Below are 19,613 nucleotides of genomic sequence, written 5' to 3'. Positions count from 1 at the left end.
GCAACAGCCTTTTCTAAAATTCTTGAGAGGAATGGAAGATTCGATATAGGCCGATAGTTTTTTATATTTTCTGGGTCAAGGTTTGGCTTTTTCAAGAGAGGCTTTATTACTGCCACTTTTAGTGAGTTTGGTACACATTCGGTGGATAGAGAGCCGTTTATTATGTTCAACATAGGAGGGCCAAGCACAGGAAGCTGCTCTTTCAGTAGTTTAGTTGGAATAGGGTCCAGTATGCAGCTTGAAGGTTTAGAGGCCATGATTATTTTCATCATTGTGTCAAGAGATATAGTACTAAAACACTTGAGTGTCTCTCTTGATCCTAGGTCCTGGCAGAGTTGTGCAGACTCAGGACAACTGAGCTTTGAAGGAATATGCAGATTTAAAGAGGAGTCCGTAATTTGCTTTCTAATAATCATGATCTTTTCCTCAAAGAAGTTCATGAATTTATCACTGCTGAAGTGAAAGCCATCCTCTCTTGGGGAATGCTGCTTTTTAGTTAGCTTTACGACAGTATCAAAAATAAATTTCGGATTGTTCTTATTTTCCTCAATTAAGTTGGAAAAATAGGATGATCGAGCAGCAGTAAGGGCTCTTCGATACTGCACGGTACTGTCTTTCCAAGCTAGTTGGAAGACTTCCAGTTTTGTGTGGCGCCATTTCCGTTCTAATTTTCTGGAAGCTTGCTTCAGAGCTCGGGTATTTTCTGTGTACCAGGGAGCTAGTTTCTTATGAGAAATGTTTTTAGTTTTTAGGGGTGCAACTGCATCTAGGGTATTGCGCAAGGTTAAATTGAGTTCCTCAGTTAGGTGGTTAACTGATTGTTGTCCTCTGAGATGTTCATAGTGGAGAGCACCACAATAAAAGCAGTTTGAATAGAGAAACCCCAACCCAGAAGTCCCCTAAGCTCACCAAACGTGTGCTCTGGATTCAGCAGGTTTTTTCACAGGTCATACAGTTCTTTAACATGTTCTTATAAGAAAATAATCATGTTTTTTCACAGGTCATACAGTTCTTTAACATGTTCTTATAAGAAAATAATCATGTTTTTTCACAGGTTATACAGTTCTTTAACATGTTCTTATAAGAAAATAATCATGTTTTTTTTATGATGGTCACAACAGTTGATTCCATTTCATTTCAGGTAATCATGTGCAAACATCAAAAAGTTCAAGAACCAAACTTTCTTCATGTCCCAATAACATTGCGAGGAGGAAATGTACTTGTAAAACCCACAGATTTGATGCTAAATGAGCTCTATTGTTCCTCTGTCATTTGTGCTCATACATCAGATGCTCTTCACATGGGCGCTCCGGCTCTGTTTTGGGAATACAGTGGTTTTCCAGACTTTGCTCAAGCTCTTATTTTCGTCCTTTACGGGAAACTGCTGTGTTCTTTCTGAAATACTACTTATAGATTTCTCTGAAGCATTTACTTTCGCAGGGAAATAAAGTAAAACTAACATTATGTCATCTTGATGAAAATGTGTGGCTTGTTTTTTTTATTGAGACCTGAGGTTGAGGAACCGCGGGACAGTGTGTGTGTAGTAGTGACCTCCATCCGACCGACAGGCCTGAGCTGTTCTCTGTGTCAAAAGTCTTTTGAAGTGCTGTGAGCTCAATTAAAACTGAATCTGTTGCTGCCACGCATCTTGTGCTACAGGCTCCTTATTCCCTCTCCGTCTGCTGTGGTCTGTAGGGAAGGGCACGGAGTCACAAGTTCAGCAGAAGGCACAGAGGTTCTGGTCAAGGAAAAATCAAAGGGGCGACTGCAGAGAGCTAACCAAGCTTTTATAGTGGATTTTTACAATCTGGTTTCTCTTGTTGTCCGTGAGAAAATGTAGCCTACAAGTGACCGAGGCTCATTGTCCAAGCACATTTGGATATTCAGCAATGCGTGCAAGTTTCTCACACATGGTCCAAGAGACGAAAGAATATCTCACACTGAGCATACAAAACATTAAGAACACCTGTTCTTTCCATGACAGGGTGATCAGGTGAACGTTAGGACCCCTTGTCGATGAAGTGGTTTTAACAAGTGACAATCAGTATTTGGGTATTTGAACCACCTTGTCGGCTCAGGTATTGTTCTCAATCTGTTGTCCTCAAAGGTTCTGATTTGTAAGATTATGATGTATGTGCCATACTTAACATTTTGGCATGTTTTCTAAATCACCAGTTTTGTCAAAATGCATTTGTCAGCCTGTCGCTGCTGAATCAAGGTTGTGTAGGGAATGAATTCCACTATGCCTCTCTGCTGATCAGATTTGCTCCCCAATGGTCATGAATTTGCCTGGCTAGAGAGTTTAATATGGCAGACAGAGCTGCAGAGTGGGTTAATGTATGCAGGTACTCACCTCCATGATGGCCCATTTTCTGGAGGAGTACTGCATACAAACTAGCCCGGGGACAAGCATGTGTGTATACTGGAGACCTCATTAGTCCCGTAAACTTCATGTGGGGATTGTAGTTCGAATGGTGGCAATTAGTTGATCTACCCTGATCTGTCGCCAGATCAGGGTAGAGGAGGAGGAGAGTTGAGACTCCAATGCCAGTGAATAACATCGCTCTTAGTACTGTGTAGAACTTGCCTCAGCCTCCCTAAGATCTACACTATCAATTATAATAAATTTACAGAGACTTTAAGATAAAAACCTGTTATTCTGATTTATATATTTCAGCTTTTATATGGGATAAGTTTAGTGTTTTATCAGAATCCCAATTAGGTACTGCTAAAGCAGCAGCTCCTCTTCCTGGGGTCCACACAAAACATAAAACATGACAATGCAGAACATTAATAGACAAAATCAGAACAACAGACATTTAAAATAAGAATATACACTTTCATACATTCATACCTTGGCATTCCATGCATCATGTGCTCATTATAATGGTAATACTACAGCCATTCATTTTCCCATACATTGCGATCATTTGCTCTACTGTTACAATTGCTTTTGTCTAAGCAGGTCCTGATATCCTAATCTTACAGCATCCTTGCATCTTGATATCCTCACAGCATCAGTTGTTCGTAAACACCAGAGAGAATCTCACAGCAGGAGCCATCCTTGTCCTCGGTTCTTCCGTTTGACGTCAATACTATGCATAATCATGTGGTTCATAGATGCTACACACCACGTCTTTTCAATGTGGATAATTGGGTCATATTAGGTAAATATGTTCCAACCTATGTTCACCCATTTAAAAAAAGACAGCCAAAAGTTTGCTGAATTCCCAATGCTATGCTTTCAACCATCTAAAAGCACAACTAAATTCCAACGTAAAATCAATGTCCGATTTTTGGTTTAGTTGTCTCCTAAATGTGTTACCACTGCACTTTCAGCCATCTAAAAGCACAATAAAGTTCAAATAGGAATACAACGTCAGATATTTTGTTTATTTATACAACAACTTAATGTGTATCACTGTGCTTCATCTAATAGCACAGCCAAATGACCTGTGTTGCAGTTGTGATTACATTAAATTAGGCCTACATGGCATGTGATCAATGCCGTTTGAGGTTCTGTGCAGATTATTATAGCAATTGTAAAGATTTCCACAGACCTTGCGACCTGCAACGCTTTCTATGATTGCATAGAACATTTATGGTTACAGTAACCTCAAAATGTGGCAATGGATGTCTTACTCTTCAGGTTGAATAAATATTGTTACATTAATTTATAAGCCTTAACATTAGGGTATTTACCTTAGAGATCTTATTAAATTACTTTAATTTCCATTTCTATGCTATTTACTGTCCTAAAGTAATATTGAATTGTGTTTTTTTGACATCTCCTATAAATGTTGATATGTTGTTGTATCTACTGGTTGGATAGTTCCATCTTAGCCAGTGGTGAAGAAGGCACAACAGTGACTCTTTAATTAACCTCAGGAGGCTGAAGAAATGTGGCCTGTCCCCGAGGGACCTCACAGTGTTCTACAGGAGCACCATCGAGAGCATACAGCCTGGTATGGCAACTCCACTGCCGCTGACCGCAAGGCATTACAGACGGTGTAACGCTCAGCCGAAAGCCCCATCGGGTGCACACTGTCCCTTCAGGACACCTACAACACTAGGTGTCGCAGGAAGGCCAAGAAGATCATCAGGGAACCCAGCCACCCAAGCCATGCCCTGTTCTCCCTGCTTCCATCACTCAGACGCAGGCAGTATAAGAGCATCATGGCTAAAACTGACAGACTGGCCAATAGCTTCTACCCCCAGACCATCAGACTGCTGAATAGCTACCACCAATCAGCTACCTGCTCCAAACTTTAAATGCACTTAATATAGAGTTTGATTTAATCCTATTCTTTAACTGTTGGTTGAGATGGAGATGTGAATCCAACATACAGTACATATTATTAACTTGTATATTCCATTTGAAATCAACCAAAGCTGAAAATGCTAGGCCTATGTACTGTCTATGTTTGGTTGAATTCTGGGCTTAATGTAAACAAAAGCTGTTGACATCCCAAATGCTAAAACCCTGGATGGGAAGACTGAAGAAATAAGGTATAGAATACCTCTCCAGTATGAGGTGCTGCCCAGCCCAAAGTATTTTTCTTATAGTGGATATTACATTGACGATCTGACATTGTTTCAAAGGTACAAATTCAAGATTTTTAGTCAAATTTTGTCTATGTTGAACATTTGTTAGAGAGAGAGAAAAAAAATATGCCTGACATTTTCCCCTGTCACCACAGGCAACTGCTTGGAGCACGCTTCTTAGTGAAAGGTGAATTCCTTTGGGTGTGTGGCACAGAACTTTTCCCCTCTTATCTCCAGATGCTCAGAATAGAATATTATCATTCCCCCACAGCTTATGCTGCCTCCTTATTTTCACATGCAAATTCAGCTTAATCAGTTGCTGTTGTTTTATATTTACATATCTTTAGTTAAAACATTTAATGTAATGAAAGTATAAGTTGCAGTTGTCATTTCATTTCACTCTCACTTTTTATTTCACCCCAGATTGCATAAGTTTACACAAGATTTGTAGAAGCAGGCTATAGTTGTGAGTGGCTATAGTTGATCATTGTGTTCCAGGCCAGCCAGGGCTTTGAAGGCCAGACAGGGGGGACAGTGTCTTGCCCTCAGATCTTGGAGGAGATCGATGTGAGATCCAGCGTGGCGCTGTAAAGGTCTTGGCAGGCAGCGTCACAAAAGGTTGAGCTCATTAGAGGAATGTTGTCGGCATGAAATGCCACTGTCTCCATCTCCCAGCAAAGGTGTCAAGATCTGTTATCTAATGCAGGAGAACAGGGCCATTAGAAGGGGGCTTTTTCTGTTACCATGGCTTCATACTTCAATTAGAATGTAACCTTTCTGGGCCTCCTGAGTGGTGCAGCAGTCTAAGGCACTGCATCACAATGCTAGATGCGTCACTACAGACCCGGGTTCGATCCCGGGCTGTATCACAACCAGCTGTGATCGGGAGTCCTATAGGGCAGCGCACAAATGGCCCAGCATCGTTTGGGCCCAGCATCGTCTGTTTCCTCTGACACACTGGTGCGGCTGATGGGCGGGTGTTAAGAAGCATGGTTTGGCGGGTCATTTTTGACCTTTGCCTCCCAAGCCCGTTGGGGAGTTGCAGCAATGAGACAAGATAAAAATTGGGGAGAAAAAGGGGGTAAAGATATAAAGAATGTAACCTTTCTAATGTTTAGACTGCAAGCCAGTCAAGAGAGAGAGGGACTACCTTACTTGAATGATGTTCTATATCACTGCCTGTACATTTTAGTGGCACAGTCTGTACCAACATAGAGGAAAATATAACAAACACTCTTTGACAATTAAGACACCTCAAGTTGACTGGGAAGTCAGTTGTAAACCCCGTAAGATTTCAACTGAAAATCTTCACCTGTTTATGACATTTTAACACTGTCATCAAACTGTCATGAAAGAGCACAAAAAGAGAAGTGCTTCTCCTCTTGTTGCTAAGGCAATGGTGGTTGCCATGCTGCAGTGGTTGAGCTGAGGCTACTCGAGATGGCAGACTCACTCATTAGTATTCAGCTGCCTCCAGGCTGGATGATCTTAGAGTGTTAACCTGATCAGCCCCAGTCTGCTAGCCCCCTCCACCTCCCTACAGACCCCCTCTACTCTATATCATACATCAGTTACCCTACCCCGCTCGCCAGCCAGCTCCACTGAAGAGTGTCTGTCTGCCTCCAAAAACAAATATCTCTCTGGACCCTTGCTTAGCAGTTTCCATGACAACATCCAATCCCCCTTCATTCCAAAGCACATTGCAGACTTTCTAAAAAAAGAATGTGTGTCTTGTCGTTTCTAACAGGCTTGTCTCCCCCAGAAAGCCCCAGGACTGATCCCTCAGCAGCCATCAGGTATGGCACAATATCTTCAGTTGGCGTCATGGGACAACATTTGATTACTCTGCAGTACAGAAAGATTCAAGTGTTATTATTCATATGTGCGGGATGCACAAGGTGAACACCTTCCAACGAAATGCAGGTTCCTACTCAACAATGCAACAATAATAAGAAATCATAAAAGATAACCCAGTGGGTACAGACATCAGTTAAATGTGCAATTTTAATTTACATTTGGTTGAATTGTCAACTAACGTGAATCCAACAAAACATTTCACCATGTCATAGGATTTAGGTTAAAAGTTGGTGAAACAACGACTAAATTCCCTTATGTTGATTACTTTTTGCGATACCAATCAGTTTGCATGTTCATTCAACATCATCACATTGATTTTGGGGTTGAAGTGACATGGAAACAACGGTGGCTGAACCAGTTTTTGCCCATTGGGAAGGATACGAGCATGAAGTAAATGGCTCAGTAGAATAGAATAAACATTTTAGCAAAAGTATAATACAAGAAGGCACAATTTACAATCCGATATTTACATGTGTTTTGGGGAAGAGGGGATTGAGGGCAAGTGTTTAAATTGTTCAGTATTTAGCAATTATAACATGAGTCTGGTAAATGCAGTTGCGGTGTGTGTGTGTGTGTGTGTGTGTGCGTGTGTGCGTGCGTGCACGCGTGTGCGTGTTTGTGTGTGTGTGCGCGTGTGTGTGTGTGTGTGTGTGTGTGTGTGTGTGTGTGTGTGTGCGTGCGTGCGTGCGTGCGTGCGTGCGTGTGTGTGTGCGTGCGTGCATGTAGCCAGGTCACCGGTGATACAGGTCAGTATTTAACGTCCATCCATGTCTGAGGAGGTTGGGAGATGACTTGTAAACCGGCCACTAGGGGCAACAGTGAACATTCAAGTAGGTTTCCATTTTGCTACAGCATTGTGGACCGGATGTTGGATGAGCGTAAGCATCTGCCTCAGGTTGCATGTTTGAATCCAGCGATAGATATTTTAGTTTTTTTTGTTTTAAGCCTAACACAAACCTTAACCCTTACCTTAACCATTCAGAGTTAATGCTTAACCTTAACCCTTACCTGAACCATTCAGAGTTAATGCTTAACCTTAACCGTACCTGAACCATTCAGAGTTAATGCTGAACCTTAACCCTTACCTTAACCATTCAGAGTTAATGCTTAACCTTAACCCTTACCTTAACCATTCAGAGTTAATGCTTAACCTTAACCCTTACCTGAACCATTCAGAGTTAATGCTTAACCTTAACCCTTACCTGAACCATTCAGAGTTAATGCTGAACCTTAACCCTTACCTGAACCATTCAGAGTTAATGCTGAACCTTAACCCTTACCTGAACCATTCAGAGTTAATGCTGAACCTTAACCCTTACCTTAACCATTCAGAGTTAATGCTGAACCTTAACCCTTACCTTAACCATTCAGAGTTAATGCTTAACCTTAACCCTTACCTGAACCATTCAGAGTTAATGCTTAACCTTAACCCTTACCTGAACCATTCAGAGTTAATGCTTAACCTTAACCGTACCTGAACCATTCAGAGTTAATGCTGAACCTTAACCCTTACCTTAACCATTCAGAGTTAATGCTGAACCTTAACCCTTACCTGAACCATTCAGAGTTAATGCTTAACCTTAACCCTTACCTGAACCATTCAGAGTTAATGCTGAACCTTAACCCTTACCTGAACCATTCAGAGTTAATGCTTAACCTTAACCCTTACCTGAACCATTCAGAGTTAATGCTGAACCTTAACCCTTACCTGAACCATTCAGAGTTAATGCTGAACCTTAACCCTTACCTTAACCATTCAGAGTTAATGCTTAACCTTAACCCTTACCTTAACCATTCAGAGTTAATGCTGAACCTTAACCCTTACCTTAACCATTCAGAGTTAATGCTTAACCTTAACCCTTACCTGAACCATTCAGAGTTAATGCTGAACCTTAACCCTTACCTGAACCATTCAGAGTTAATGCTGAACCTTAACCCTTACCTGAACCATTCAGAGTTAATGCTTAACCTTAACCCTTACCTGAACCATTCAGAGTTAATGCTTAACCTTAACCCTTACCTGAACCATTCAGAGTTAATGATGAACCTTAACCCTTACCTGAACCATTCAGAGTTAATGCTGAACCTTAACCCTTACCTGAACCATTCAGAGTTAATGCTGAACCTTAACCCTTACCTGAACCATTCAGAGTTTATGCTGAACCTTAACCCTTACCTGAACCATTCAGAGTTAATGCTTAACCTTAACCCTTACCTGAACCATTCAGAGTTAATGCTGAACCTTAACCCTTACCTGAACCATTCAGAGTTAATGCTTAACCTTAACCCTTACCTGAACCATTCAGAGTTAATGCTGAACCTTAACCCTTACCTGAACCATTCAGAGTTAATGCTTAACCGTAACCCTTACCTTAACCATTCAGAGTTAATGCTGAACCTTAACCCTTACCTTAACCATTCAGAGTTAATGCTTAACCTTAACCCTTACCTGAACCATTCAGAGTTAATGCTGAACCTTAACCCTTACCTGAACCATTCAGAGTTAATGCTGAACCTTAACCCTTACCTGAACCATTCAGAGTTAATGCTGAACCTTAACCCTTACCTGAACCATTCAGAGTTAATGCTTAACCTTAACCCTTACCTGAACCATTCAGAGTTAATGCTTAACCTTAACCCTTACCTGAACCATTCAGAGTTAATGCTTAACCTTAACCCTTACCTGAACCATTCAGAGTTAATGCTTAACCTTAACCCTTACCTGAACCATTCAGAGTTAATGCTTAACCTTAACCCTTACCTGAACCATTCAGAGTTAATGCTTAATCTTAACCCTTACCTTAACCATTCAGAGTTAATGCTGAACCTTAACCCTTACCTGAACCATTCAGAGTTAATGCTGAACCTTAACCCTTACCTGAACCATTCAGAGTTAATGCTGAACCTTAACCCTTACCTTAACCATTCAGAGTTAATGCTGAACCTTAACCCTTACCTGAACCATTCAGAGTTAATGCTTAACCTTAACCCTTACCTGAACCATTCAGAGTTAATGCTGAACCTTAACCCTTACCTGAACCATTCAGAGTTAATGCTTAACCTTAAACCTTACCTGAACCATTCAAAGTTCATGCTTAATCTTAACCCTTACCTTAACCATTCAGAGTTAATGCTTAATCTTAAGATTTTGGAGTTAATGCCTGAATTTAACCTTAAACACGATGAAATTGTACAATTGGAACAACTTCAAAATTTGATGTTTGAGAAACATGGATGAACATCTAATTCTGACATGAGACTGTGAGAGCTGGTAGGTGTGTGTGAGTACATTATGTGCTAAGTTGCGGAGAGTCTGTGCAGGTGGTCAGTCCAGTTAGTGTTCAGCAGTCTGATGGCTTGTAGATAGAAACTGTCTCTGAGCCTGTTGGTATCAGACCTCAAGCTCTGATACCGATTGCCTGATGGCAAGGGAGTGAACGGCTTGTGGCTGGGGTGTGTGGGGTCCTTAATGATGCTGAGGGCCTTCCTCAGGCACAGTTCTGAGTAGATTTCCTAGATGGGTGGGAGCACGGTCCCAGTGATGTACTGGGCCATCTTCATCTCTGGTTGGAGGGCCTTGCGGTCGTGGATGGAGCAATTCCCGTAGCAGGCTGTGATGAAACCGGTCAGGACGCTCTCGATGGTGCAGCAGTAGTATTTGGCGAGGACTCGGGGTGGCATGCTGAATTTATGCAACCGCCTTAAGTAGTAGAAACCCTGTTGCACCCTCTTGACAAGAGTGATGGTGTTGTTGGTCCATGTCAAGTCCTTGGTGATGTGAACACTGAGGAACTTAAAAGTGCTGACTCTGCTGCAGTTCTGTTGATGTGCATCACCTCAGTGCTGCTGTATCCACCTTTCTCGTCTCTATATCCCTACATCTGCCAATGGCCGGGTTATACAGCTGCGGCCTCACTAGACCTTTATACCTGACCTGTAGTGGCGGTATAGTGGAGGTGACCGTGCTATAGCAATCCTCAGGACAGCAGATACTCTCCATGTTATGGAATGAATCATGTGTTAAACTAATGGAGGCCACACCACTGCTTTTCTCAACCTAATCCCCTGAACTCACACCCCAGCCTCAGTGTTACTCTGTGGGTCATAGTAGGACAGCCAGCGACTTACTAGCATCAATAAACCAACCTTTCAGATAGAGGGGAAGATGAAGAGCACCGCAGAGAGACAGATTTGGGACATGTCAGTTACTGCTTTCTCACCAGGGCAGACAGCCAGCCCATGGATGCGACTTTTACAATGACGCAAGCAAATGTAATACGTGAATGCTTTATAGGATAGATTAACCCAATGTGTTGAATGGAGTTCAGGCCATCTGGGACAGAACAACTTAGCTGCCATCTCTCTGTCTTTCTCTGTTTCTTTCTCTCTTCTTTCGCACGCACGCACACACACGCACGCACACACACGCACGCACACACACGCACGCACGCACGCACGCACGCACACACACACACACACACACGCACGCACACACACACACACGCACACACACACACACACACACACACACACACAAAGCTTTAGAGCGTATCTTAATACTTACAAAATAGAGCTGTCTGCATTTTAAGGTCAAGAAAGCACATTAGCTGTGTAGCGGCTAAGAGTTCTTGGAATCCTGGAGATGCGATGAATGTGGCATTTGCATGATTAAGTAGGATGATATTCACTCAGCTCTCTGGTTTTCAGACAAAGTCTCTATACCCCTAGGGAAGGAGCCAGCCAGTACACTGATGTTACATAATCCCAAGGAATAACCAAGCGGAGCGAGAACAACCGGGCATAGTGTAACTGATTACAAACCCTGAACTCAACATTAATACCATCACACAAACAAACAAACCTTCAAAGTGGAAGAAAAACAATAAACATTGTCCCCTTTTTTCAGTTGTATGTCCACAGAAGATCACCTTTATTTAGTCTTAATTGAGTAAGCACACAACACATTACATAGGTGAAATCATTGCTGTTCAATAGCAGCTGAGTTTGATGAGGTAGACATGGAGACACTCATAATCAAAATATCAGGTTATTTACATGTACCAATGCAATCCACACATACACATTAAACAGACCTACTCTCAGAAAATTGAAAATAAAGACATTACCCACAACAATCTGCATAGTACATTATATAGATATTACAAAATGTGTTTAATTCATAGGGCTGGTTTCCTAGACTCAGATGAAGCTTATTCCTGGAATAAAAAACACTTTCGATGTGTATTCTCTATGTATAATGCTTTTTGGTCCAGGAGAAGGATTCATCTGGTAAGGGAAACCCACTATGCTAGTTGGAAAGTGGGAGAGAGGAACCCCCTGAAGTAGTAATGTACTGCGATAGCCTGAAAAGAAAGCTCACAGGTAATTGAACAATAAAGTGAGATCTCATATTGAAATAGTAATGAAATGGTTCGGTATCCGATGCCAACAGTAACATTCCTTTTAGGGTTGACAAATTGATAATATGGCAAATATGTTTACCGATTGAGGAGAAATTGCGCTCTTGTTTGTAGCACAAGGCTCTCGGGCAATTTAACCACATTGAGGGGTTGTTATATCTTAAGTCATGATACATGTTCAAGGGAACACCATGTATTTTACATATATGTTTTGGGTAATTTAACATGTTAGGAACATTTGTGTTCACAATGGTATATAGTCATTTAGACATATAAAACACTTGAAAATACAAAAATAAACTTGATAAAAGTCATCTCGGACTAAAGCAATATTCACCACATATCAGCAGCTTGGATATACAGTAGTGTAGTGTTATCAAATACTTTACGTATTATAGCTAACTTGGAATTTTGTCTTTCATGCCACTGATACACACTGTATAGAAACATATAGGTAAATGTGTTCATAGCGGCAAAAAGGATGTACACATCTCTAACTATCATCTCTAACTACAGTATCATCTCTTACTACCTGAGCAGGCTCAGGTAGGATGTAGTGAAACTTGTTTATTCATAAATGTTTTAGGGTTGTCCACAGAAAGACCCTCAGAGCTCTAAAAGCACTTCACTTTGCAGTGTTATGAACACACTAGAGAAGTAAAAAAGAAAGAATAAATCCTGGCTTTGTCAATGACCATGATTGTCTAATGGGTCCAAAAAGCCAAAGTACTTCTGTAATTGTGGCTTGTTTATAACGTATCATCACAATATTGATACATTATGTGGTTCAACACCACTTCACATTTACAATCAGTGAAAACTAATTGCCCAAAGTCACTCAAGCAAATAATCTACTGTTGGGTTCCATCATTTAGCTTGAACTCAAGAGGAGAATAACAGTGTATTTAGAGTAAGTAACAGTCAGTTGAAGTCTATTGAAATATGATAATACGCATATGGCAACGTGATCTTTACAACCTCTACTGTCAGAGGAGAGTGCCACTTACACTCTATGAAAGAAAGGTGCTCTCTAGAACCTACAAGGGATGTTCAGCTGTCCCCATAGAAGAACCCTTTGAAGAACTCCTTTTGGTTACAGGTAGAACCCTTTCCCCAGAGGGAACATGGAACTAGAAAGATTTCTACCTCGAACACAAAAGGGTTCTACCTGGAACTACAAATGGTTTTCCTATGGGGACAGCCACAGAACTCTTTTGGAACCCTTTTTTTCTAAGAGTGTACACCTTTCAGACAAAGGTGCCATTACAGTCATAGAGGTCCCATAGAAAAACTTTTGAATACATTAACAGTTCTTGTCATTTTCTATTGAGCATTGTCCAAAAAAAACGGTTTACTTAATAATATAAATGTCTTTAAGAATCATGTTCACCTCTAAGGGTTGTTACACCCCAGGTCATGAACACACACAAAGAAAGGAGAGCATTAGTATGTGCCATTATCAGATCCCTAGCCTAACTCAAAGAAATATAAATAGATTTGTGATAATCACTCGAAACAATAATTTTGTATTTACTTTTGTGATCAATGTTTCTTTATCATTGGTTTGATTTGGCAAATGGCCCATCTCATAGCCGCCCATTCCAGCTACAGTAATGATCACAGTAGAGGTAGTGATGCCAAGTAATACAGCCATTGTGTGATTCTTTAAGATACATCACGAAGAACCCCACAATCATTGCTATTAGAGTAGAAACAGTGCCTTGCAAAAGTATTCATCCCCCTTGCCGTTTTTCCTATTTTGTTGCGTTACAACCTGTAATTTAAATAGATTTTGGGGGGATTTCATGTAATGGGCATACACAAAATACTCCAAATTGGTGTTTCAAAAAATGATATATATATTTTTTTTAAACTGAAAAGTGGTGTGTGCATATGTATTCATCCCCTTTGCTATGAAGCCCCTAAGTAAGATCTGGTGCAACCATTTACCTTCATAAGTCACATAATTAGTTAAATAAAGTCCATCTGTGTGCAAACAGAGTGTCACATGATCTCAGTATATATACACCTGTTCTGAAAGGCCCCAGAGTCTGCAATACCACTAAGAAAGCGCCACCACCAAGCAAGCGGCACCATGAAGACCAAGGTGCTCTCCAAACAGGTCAGGGACAAAGTTGTGGAGAAGTAAAGATCAGGGTTGGGTTATAAAAATATATCAGAAACTTTGAATATCCCACAAAGCACCATTAAATCCATTCTTAAAAAATTGAAAGAATATGGCACCACAACAAACCTGCCAAGAGAGGGCCGCCCACCAAATTTCACGGACCAGGCAAGCAGGGCATTAATCAGAAAGGCAACAAAAAGGCTAAAGATTACCCTGAAGGAGCTGCAAAGCTCCACAGCGGAGATTGGAGTATCTGTCCATAGGACCACTTTAAGCCGTACACTACACGGAGCTGGGCTTTACGAAAGAGTGGCCAGACAAACGCCATTGCTTAAATAAAAATAAATAAGCAAACACGTTTGGTGTTTTCCAAAAGGCATGTGGGAGACTCCCCAAACATATGGAAGAAGGTACTCTGGTTAGATGAGACTAAAATAGAGCTTTTTGGCCATCAAGGAAAACGCTATGTCTGGCACAAACCCAACACTTCCCATGATTCCTACAGTGAAGCATGGTGGTGGCAGCACCATGCTGTGGGGATGTTTTTCATCAGCAGGGTCTGGAAAACTGCTCAGAATTGAAGGAATGATGGATGACGCTAAATACAGGGAAATTCTTGAGGGAAACCTGTTTCAGTCTTCCAAAAATTTGAGACTGGGACAGAGGTTCACCTTCCAGCAGGAAAATGACCCTAAGCATACTGCTAAAGCAACACTTGAGTGGTTTAAGGGGAAATTTAAATGTCTTGGAATGGCCTAGTCAAGGCCCAGACCTCAATCCAATTGAGAATCTGTGGTATGACTTAAAGATTGCTGTACACCAGCAGAACCCATCCAACTTGAAGGAGCTGGAGCAATTTTGCCTTGAAGAACGGGCAAAAAAATCCCAGTGGCTAGATGTGCCAAGCTTAAAGAGACATACCAGACTTGCAGCTGTAATTGCTGCAAAAGGTGGCTCTACAAAGTATTGACTTTGGGGGGTATGCACACTCAAGTTTTCAGTTTTTTTTGCCTTATTTCTTGTTTGTTTCACAATAAAAAATATTTTGCATCTTCAAAGTGGTAGGCATGTTGTGTAAATCAAATGATACAAAACCCCCCAAAATATTTTTTAATTCCAGGTTGTAAGGCAACAAAATAGGAAAAATGCCAAGGGGGTGAATACTTTGGCAAACCACTGTATATCAAGACAATTATTTACAAAGCAAATTCAGTCATTACATTAATTTAACCCTTTCTCTAATTTGATGAACTCAAACTGAAGACTTAGAGCACGTGCAAAGCTGGTTGACACATAACATCCCCACAAAGTTATAGCAGCATTATCTACAGCTACAACATCCCCAGCAAAAACAGTTAACTCTGAACATCAGGTGATTCAACCATCGTTTGTGGTGTCAAGTGTGATAACATTATTTGTTCTCCCTACTGTAACCCTAGACTCACTGAGGAAATATACAGCAATCAAAACCTTCAGGCTGTGAGCTATACAACCTTACTCCGTAGCAACCATGAAGGTGATTAGACAGAAACTGGTAGCAGACCCCAGCAAATGTTTCAGTCAGTCTTGTGTTCCCCGTTCTTGGCCCATCCTCTGCTCATGGCCGCCACTACGATGGTGTACATGTTGAGCCAGGCCTGACGCAGTGGGCCAGTGTACCCATGACCCAGACTACACTGCAACATGTAGAGAAGGGACTCCCCCACCACCTGCAACATACACATGCACACACGGATGCACGCAAGCAAATATTATGAATATTGGCCTACAACTATAAATTGTTGCAAGTTTTGTTCCTTAAAAGTACACTGTAAAATAATATGTTGATTTCAATGTACGGCAAATGCCTTCAATAGGATTGTGAGTTTGCTCAACAACATTTTTGTTGATCAAACTCACAATCTTATTGCAGCTGGTTGTCTTAAAATCAGGGTTGGGGTTAATTCCACTTCCTCTAATACAATTTCCTCTCCCTGTATATTCAATTTAATTCAAATCAAATTCCAGGTCAGTCTTTGAATTCAGAGAGAATTCAATTCCAATCTCAATTCCAATCTTAAATCAATTCTAAGAATTCAATTCCCAATTCAATATTATCCCCAACATTTCCACAAATTCCAATTTGAATTCAATTCTCTCCGACTGATCGTATCACTGTCCTGACAGCCTATACTGGAAATATAGAGATAGAACTTGATATGATTTAGAACAAATCCTGCAGCATATTTTTATACTAAGTGCAATAATTCCAATAAATGGGAAATTTACAGATATTGAATTCCAATTCAATACCAAATGTATAAATGTTTTTACAATTCCAATTCAAACAGTCCAAATTCCAGTTAAATTCCAAAACGTGAAGATTTTCAAAATTTGCATTAAATTCAACATGAATTCTCCACTTCATGAGTTAATTCAATATTTTAATTGGAATTTCAAATTAAATTGGAATTGACTTGACTACGTAAAATCAACTTTTCTTTTTTTGGTTTTACAGTGTAGTATAGTGTACAGTACACTCAGTATGACAGCAGTGTATTACAGTGAGTAATCAGAGTGACAATATTCTTACAGCGAAAGACTGGGTGTTAACCCCGACTGCCTGGTGCTTCTTCCCCAGATTGAGCAGAAAATCCTCCAAGGTATGGAGGTCGTCCAGATGACTGACTGCTGCATCGATCACCAGCATTACCTGGACACATACGCACACACACACACACACACACACACACACACACACACACACACACACACACACACACACACACACACACACACACACACACGCACGCACACACGCACACACACACACACACGCACACACACACACACACACGCACACACGCACACACAATCATGTACGCCCATACACAAAGAAATGTGCACATACACCAACACGCAGCAAGAGGTTATTGCCGTGGATTTGTTTTCAAGAATCAACCATTTACAGTGAGGGGAAAAAGTATTTGATCCCCTGCTGATTTTGTATGTTTTCCCACTGACAAAGAAATTATCAGTATATAATTTTAATGGCAGGTTTATTTGAACAGTGAGAGACAGAATAACAACAGAAACATCCAGAAAAGCGCATGTCAAAAATGTTATAAATTGATTTGCATTTTAATGAGGGAAATAAGTATTTGACCCCTCTGCAAAACATGACTTAGTACTTGGTGGCAAAACCCTTGTTGGCAATCAGAGGTCAGACGTTTCTTGTAGTTGGCCACCAGGTTTGCACACATCTCAGGAGGGATTTTGTCCCACTCCTCTTTGCAGATCTTCTCCAAGTCATTAAGGTTTCGAGGCTGACGTTTGGCAACTCGAACCTTCAGCTCCCTCCACAGATTTTCTATGGGATTAAGGTCTGGAGACTGGCAAGGCCACTCCAGGACCTCAATGTGCTTCTTCTTGAGCCACTCCTTTGTTGCTGGGTCATTGTCATGCTGGAATACCCATCCACGACCCATTTTCAATACCCTGGCTGAGGGAAGGAGGTTCTTACCCAAGATTTGACGGTACATGGCCCCGTCCATCGTCCCTTTGATGCGGTGAAGTTGTCCTGTCCCCTTAGCAGAAAAACACCCCCAAAGCATAATGTTTCCACCTCCATGTTTGACGTGGGGATGGTGTTCTTGGGGTCATAGGCAGCATTCCTCCTCCAAACATGGCAAGTTGAGTTGATGCCAAAGAGCTCCATTTTGGTCTCATCTGACCACAACACTTTCACCCAGTTGTCATCTGAATCATACAGATGTTCATTGGCAAACTTCAGACGGGCATGTATATGTGCTTTTTTGAGCAGTCCTTCACGGCGTAATGTGTTACCAATCGTTTTCTTGGTGACTATGGTCCCAGCTGCCTTGAGTTCATTGACAAGATCCTCCCGTGTAGTTCTGGGCTGATTCCTCACCGTTCTCATGATCATTGCAACTCCACGAGGTGAGATCTTGCATGGAGCCCCAGGCCGGGGGAGATTGACAGTTATTTTGTTTCTTCCATTTGCGAATAATCGCATCAACTGTTGTCACCTTCTCACCATTCCAGCCTTGTGTAGGTCTACAATCTTGTCCCTGACATCCTTGGAGAGCTCTTTGGTCTTGGCCATGGTGGAGAGTTTGGAATCTGATTGATTGCTTCTGTGGACAGGTGTCTTTTATACAGGTAACAAACTGAGATTAGGAGCACTCCCTTTAAGAGTGTGCTCCTAATCTCAGCTCGTTACCTGTATAAAAGACACCTGGGAGCCAAAAAATCTTTCTGATTGAGAGGGGATCAAATACTTATTTCCCTCATTAAAATGCAAATCAATGCATAACATTTTTGACATGCGTTTCTCTGGATTTTTGTTGTTGTTATTCTGTCTCTCACTGTTCAAATAAACCTACCATTAAAATTATAGACTGATCATTTCTTTGTCAGTGGGCAAACATACAAAATCAGCAGGGGATCAAATACTTTTTTCCCTCACTGTAGATGTCAGTTTTAATGGTGATGGGCTATGCAGGGTTACCTTTGTGACATGGTCCAGGAACTCAGGGCTGGAGAGGCAGTCTTGTGTGGGGCTACAGTTTGTGTTGTAGTGAAAGAGGTTGAGGAGCGCAGGCTCTAGTTCAAACAGTCTGCACAGACATAAAACACAATTCAGTACTACAGGTGCAGACAGATACATGTAGTCGTAAGTCCCTCGAATGCCACAATAGCTACGATTTTAATGTCTGGTTAAAGAAAATAGGACAGTCAGCAACAGTTCTTCTCTAGTCTGTTTTAGCAGAAGCTGTTTCAAAATAAAGACTATTGCAGCCTGTCGCCAAGCAACAAGTCAAGCCACCAGTCCCAGTATAGGGAGTGTGTGATGCAGTATCTATGTAGGTGAAGTGTATTTTTCTCTCTAAGTACACACGTACTGTTTACTATGACAAGTACATTATTTACAGTATCTTTGCACTATACTGACATATTTGTATTGTATACAACTGCAAATTGTAGTCAATGGTTAGGTTTCAGTAAACTTTCTTACAAAAAAATGCTGCAGATATCAACCAACACTCTGTTTTGGTACACAAACAGTAAAGGCTGATATACTAATCACCATGAAATCTTCATGGAGGAACACATGCATGTATAGTTCTCAGTGTTTTCCATTGGATTTTTTTCAGCCGTGGTAGCAGAGTCGAATATAGGGGAAACACTGGTTATAAAGTACAGTGTTGTACACCGGTACCCCCTGTTTATAATCTCGTTATTGTTATGTACATTTATTGTGCTACTTTTAGATTGATTAGATTTGTTTTACTTGAGTTTATTTAGTAAATATTGTATCAACTCTATTTATTGAACTGCATTGTTGGTTAAGGGCTTGTAAGTAAGCATTTATTTCATGGCAAGGTCTACACTTGTTGTATTCGGCGAGTGTGACAAATACATTTTGATTTGATCTGAATAGATAATACAGAATAACAAGCAATATCACAACTTCTCCTAACTCCTTCATTTCCTCCATACCTAACTCCTTCATTTCCTCCATACCTAACTCCTCAAATAAAAAGCTTTAGATCATGACTGTACCTGGAGAACATGACGACTCCGTGTGGAACTTTGTTCTTGCCAAGACTCTCCCAGCTGCCTCGGATCAGCTCCTTGTCTTTCTCCGTCAGCTTCTCCAT

The 19,613-nt window shown here is 41.0% G+C and overlaps 1 protein-coding gene across 1 annotated transcript; it reads right to left on the bottom strand.

Annotated features, from left to right (window-relative positions):
* Positions 1–15,506: 15,506 nt before the first annotated feature.
* LOC139383992 (neuroglobin) lies at positions 15,507–19,613 on the bottom strand. Its single transcript, XM_071128624.1, has 4 exons — positions 19,516–19,613; positions 18,461–18,569; positions 16,523–16,642; positions 15,507–15,659 (listed from the first exon to the last, which is right to left on the bottom strand). Exons 1-4 carry the CDS (start codon positions 19,611–19,613, stop codon positions 15,507–15,509), a joined length of 480 nt encoding a protein of 159 aa, XP_070984725.1.

The sequence above is a fragment of the Oncorhynchus clarkii genome, chromosome 25 (assembly GCF_045791955.1).
Source record: "Oncorhynchus clarkii lewisi isolate Uvic-CL-2024 chromosome 25, UVic_Ocla_1.0, whole genome shotgun sequence".
In the NCBI taxonomy this organism is placed as follows: domain Eukaryota; kingdom Metazoa; phylum Chordata; class Actinopteri; order Salmoniformes; family Salmonidae; genus Oncorhynchus; species Oncorhynchus clarkii.
This window is presented reverse-complemented; position numbering and strand designations above follow the sequence as displayed.

What these genes read in the sequence shown, in the direction of transcription:
- LOC139383992 (XM_071128624.1), bottom strand. Translation starts at nt 19,613, where the DNA reads ATGGAGAAGCTGACGGAGAAAGACAAGGAGCTGATCCGAGGCAGCTGG. An exon ending in GGAGTCGTCATGTTCTCCAG is followed by an intron (nt 18,570 to 19,515) that starts GTACAGTCATGA and finishes ATGTCTGTGCAG; the next exon opens with ACTGTTTGAACTAGAGCCTG. An exon ending in TTAACACCCAGTCTTTCGCT is followed by an intron (nt 15,660 to 16,522) that starts GTAAGAATATTG and finishes TGTATGTTGCAG; the next exon opens with GTGGTGGGGGAGTCCCTTCT.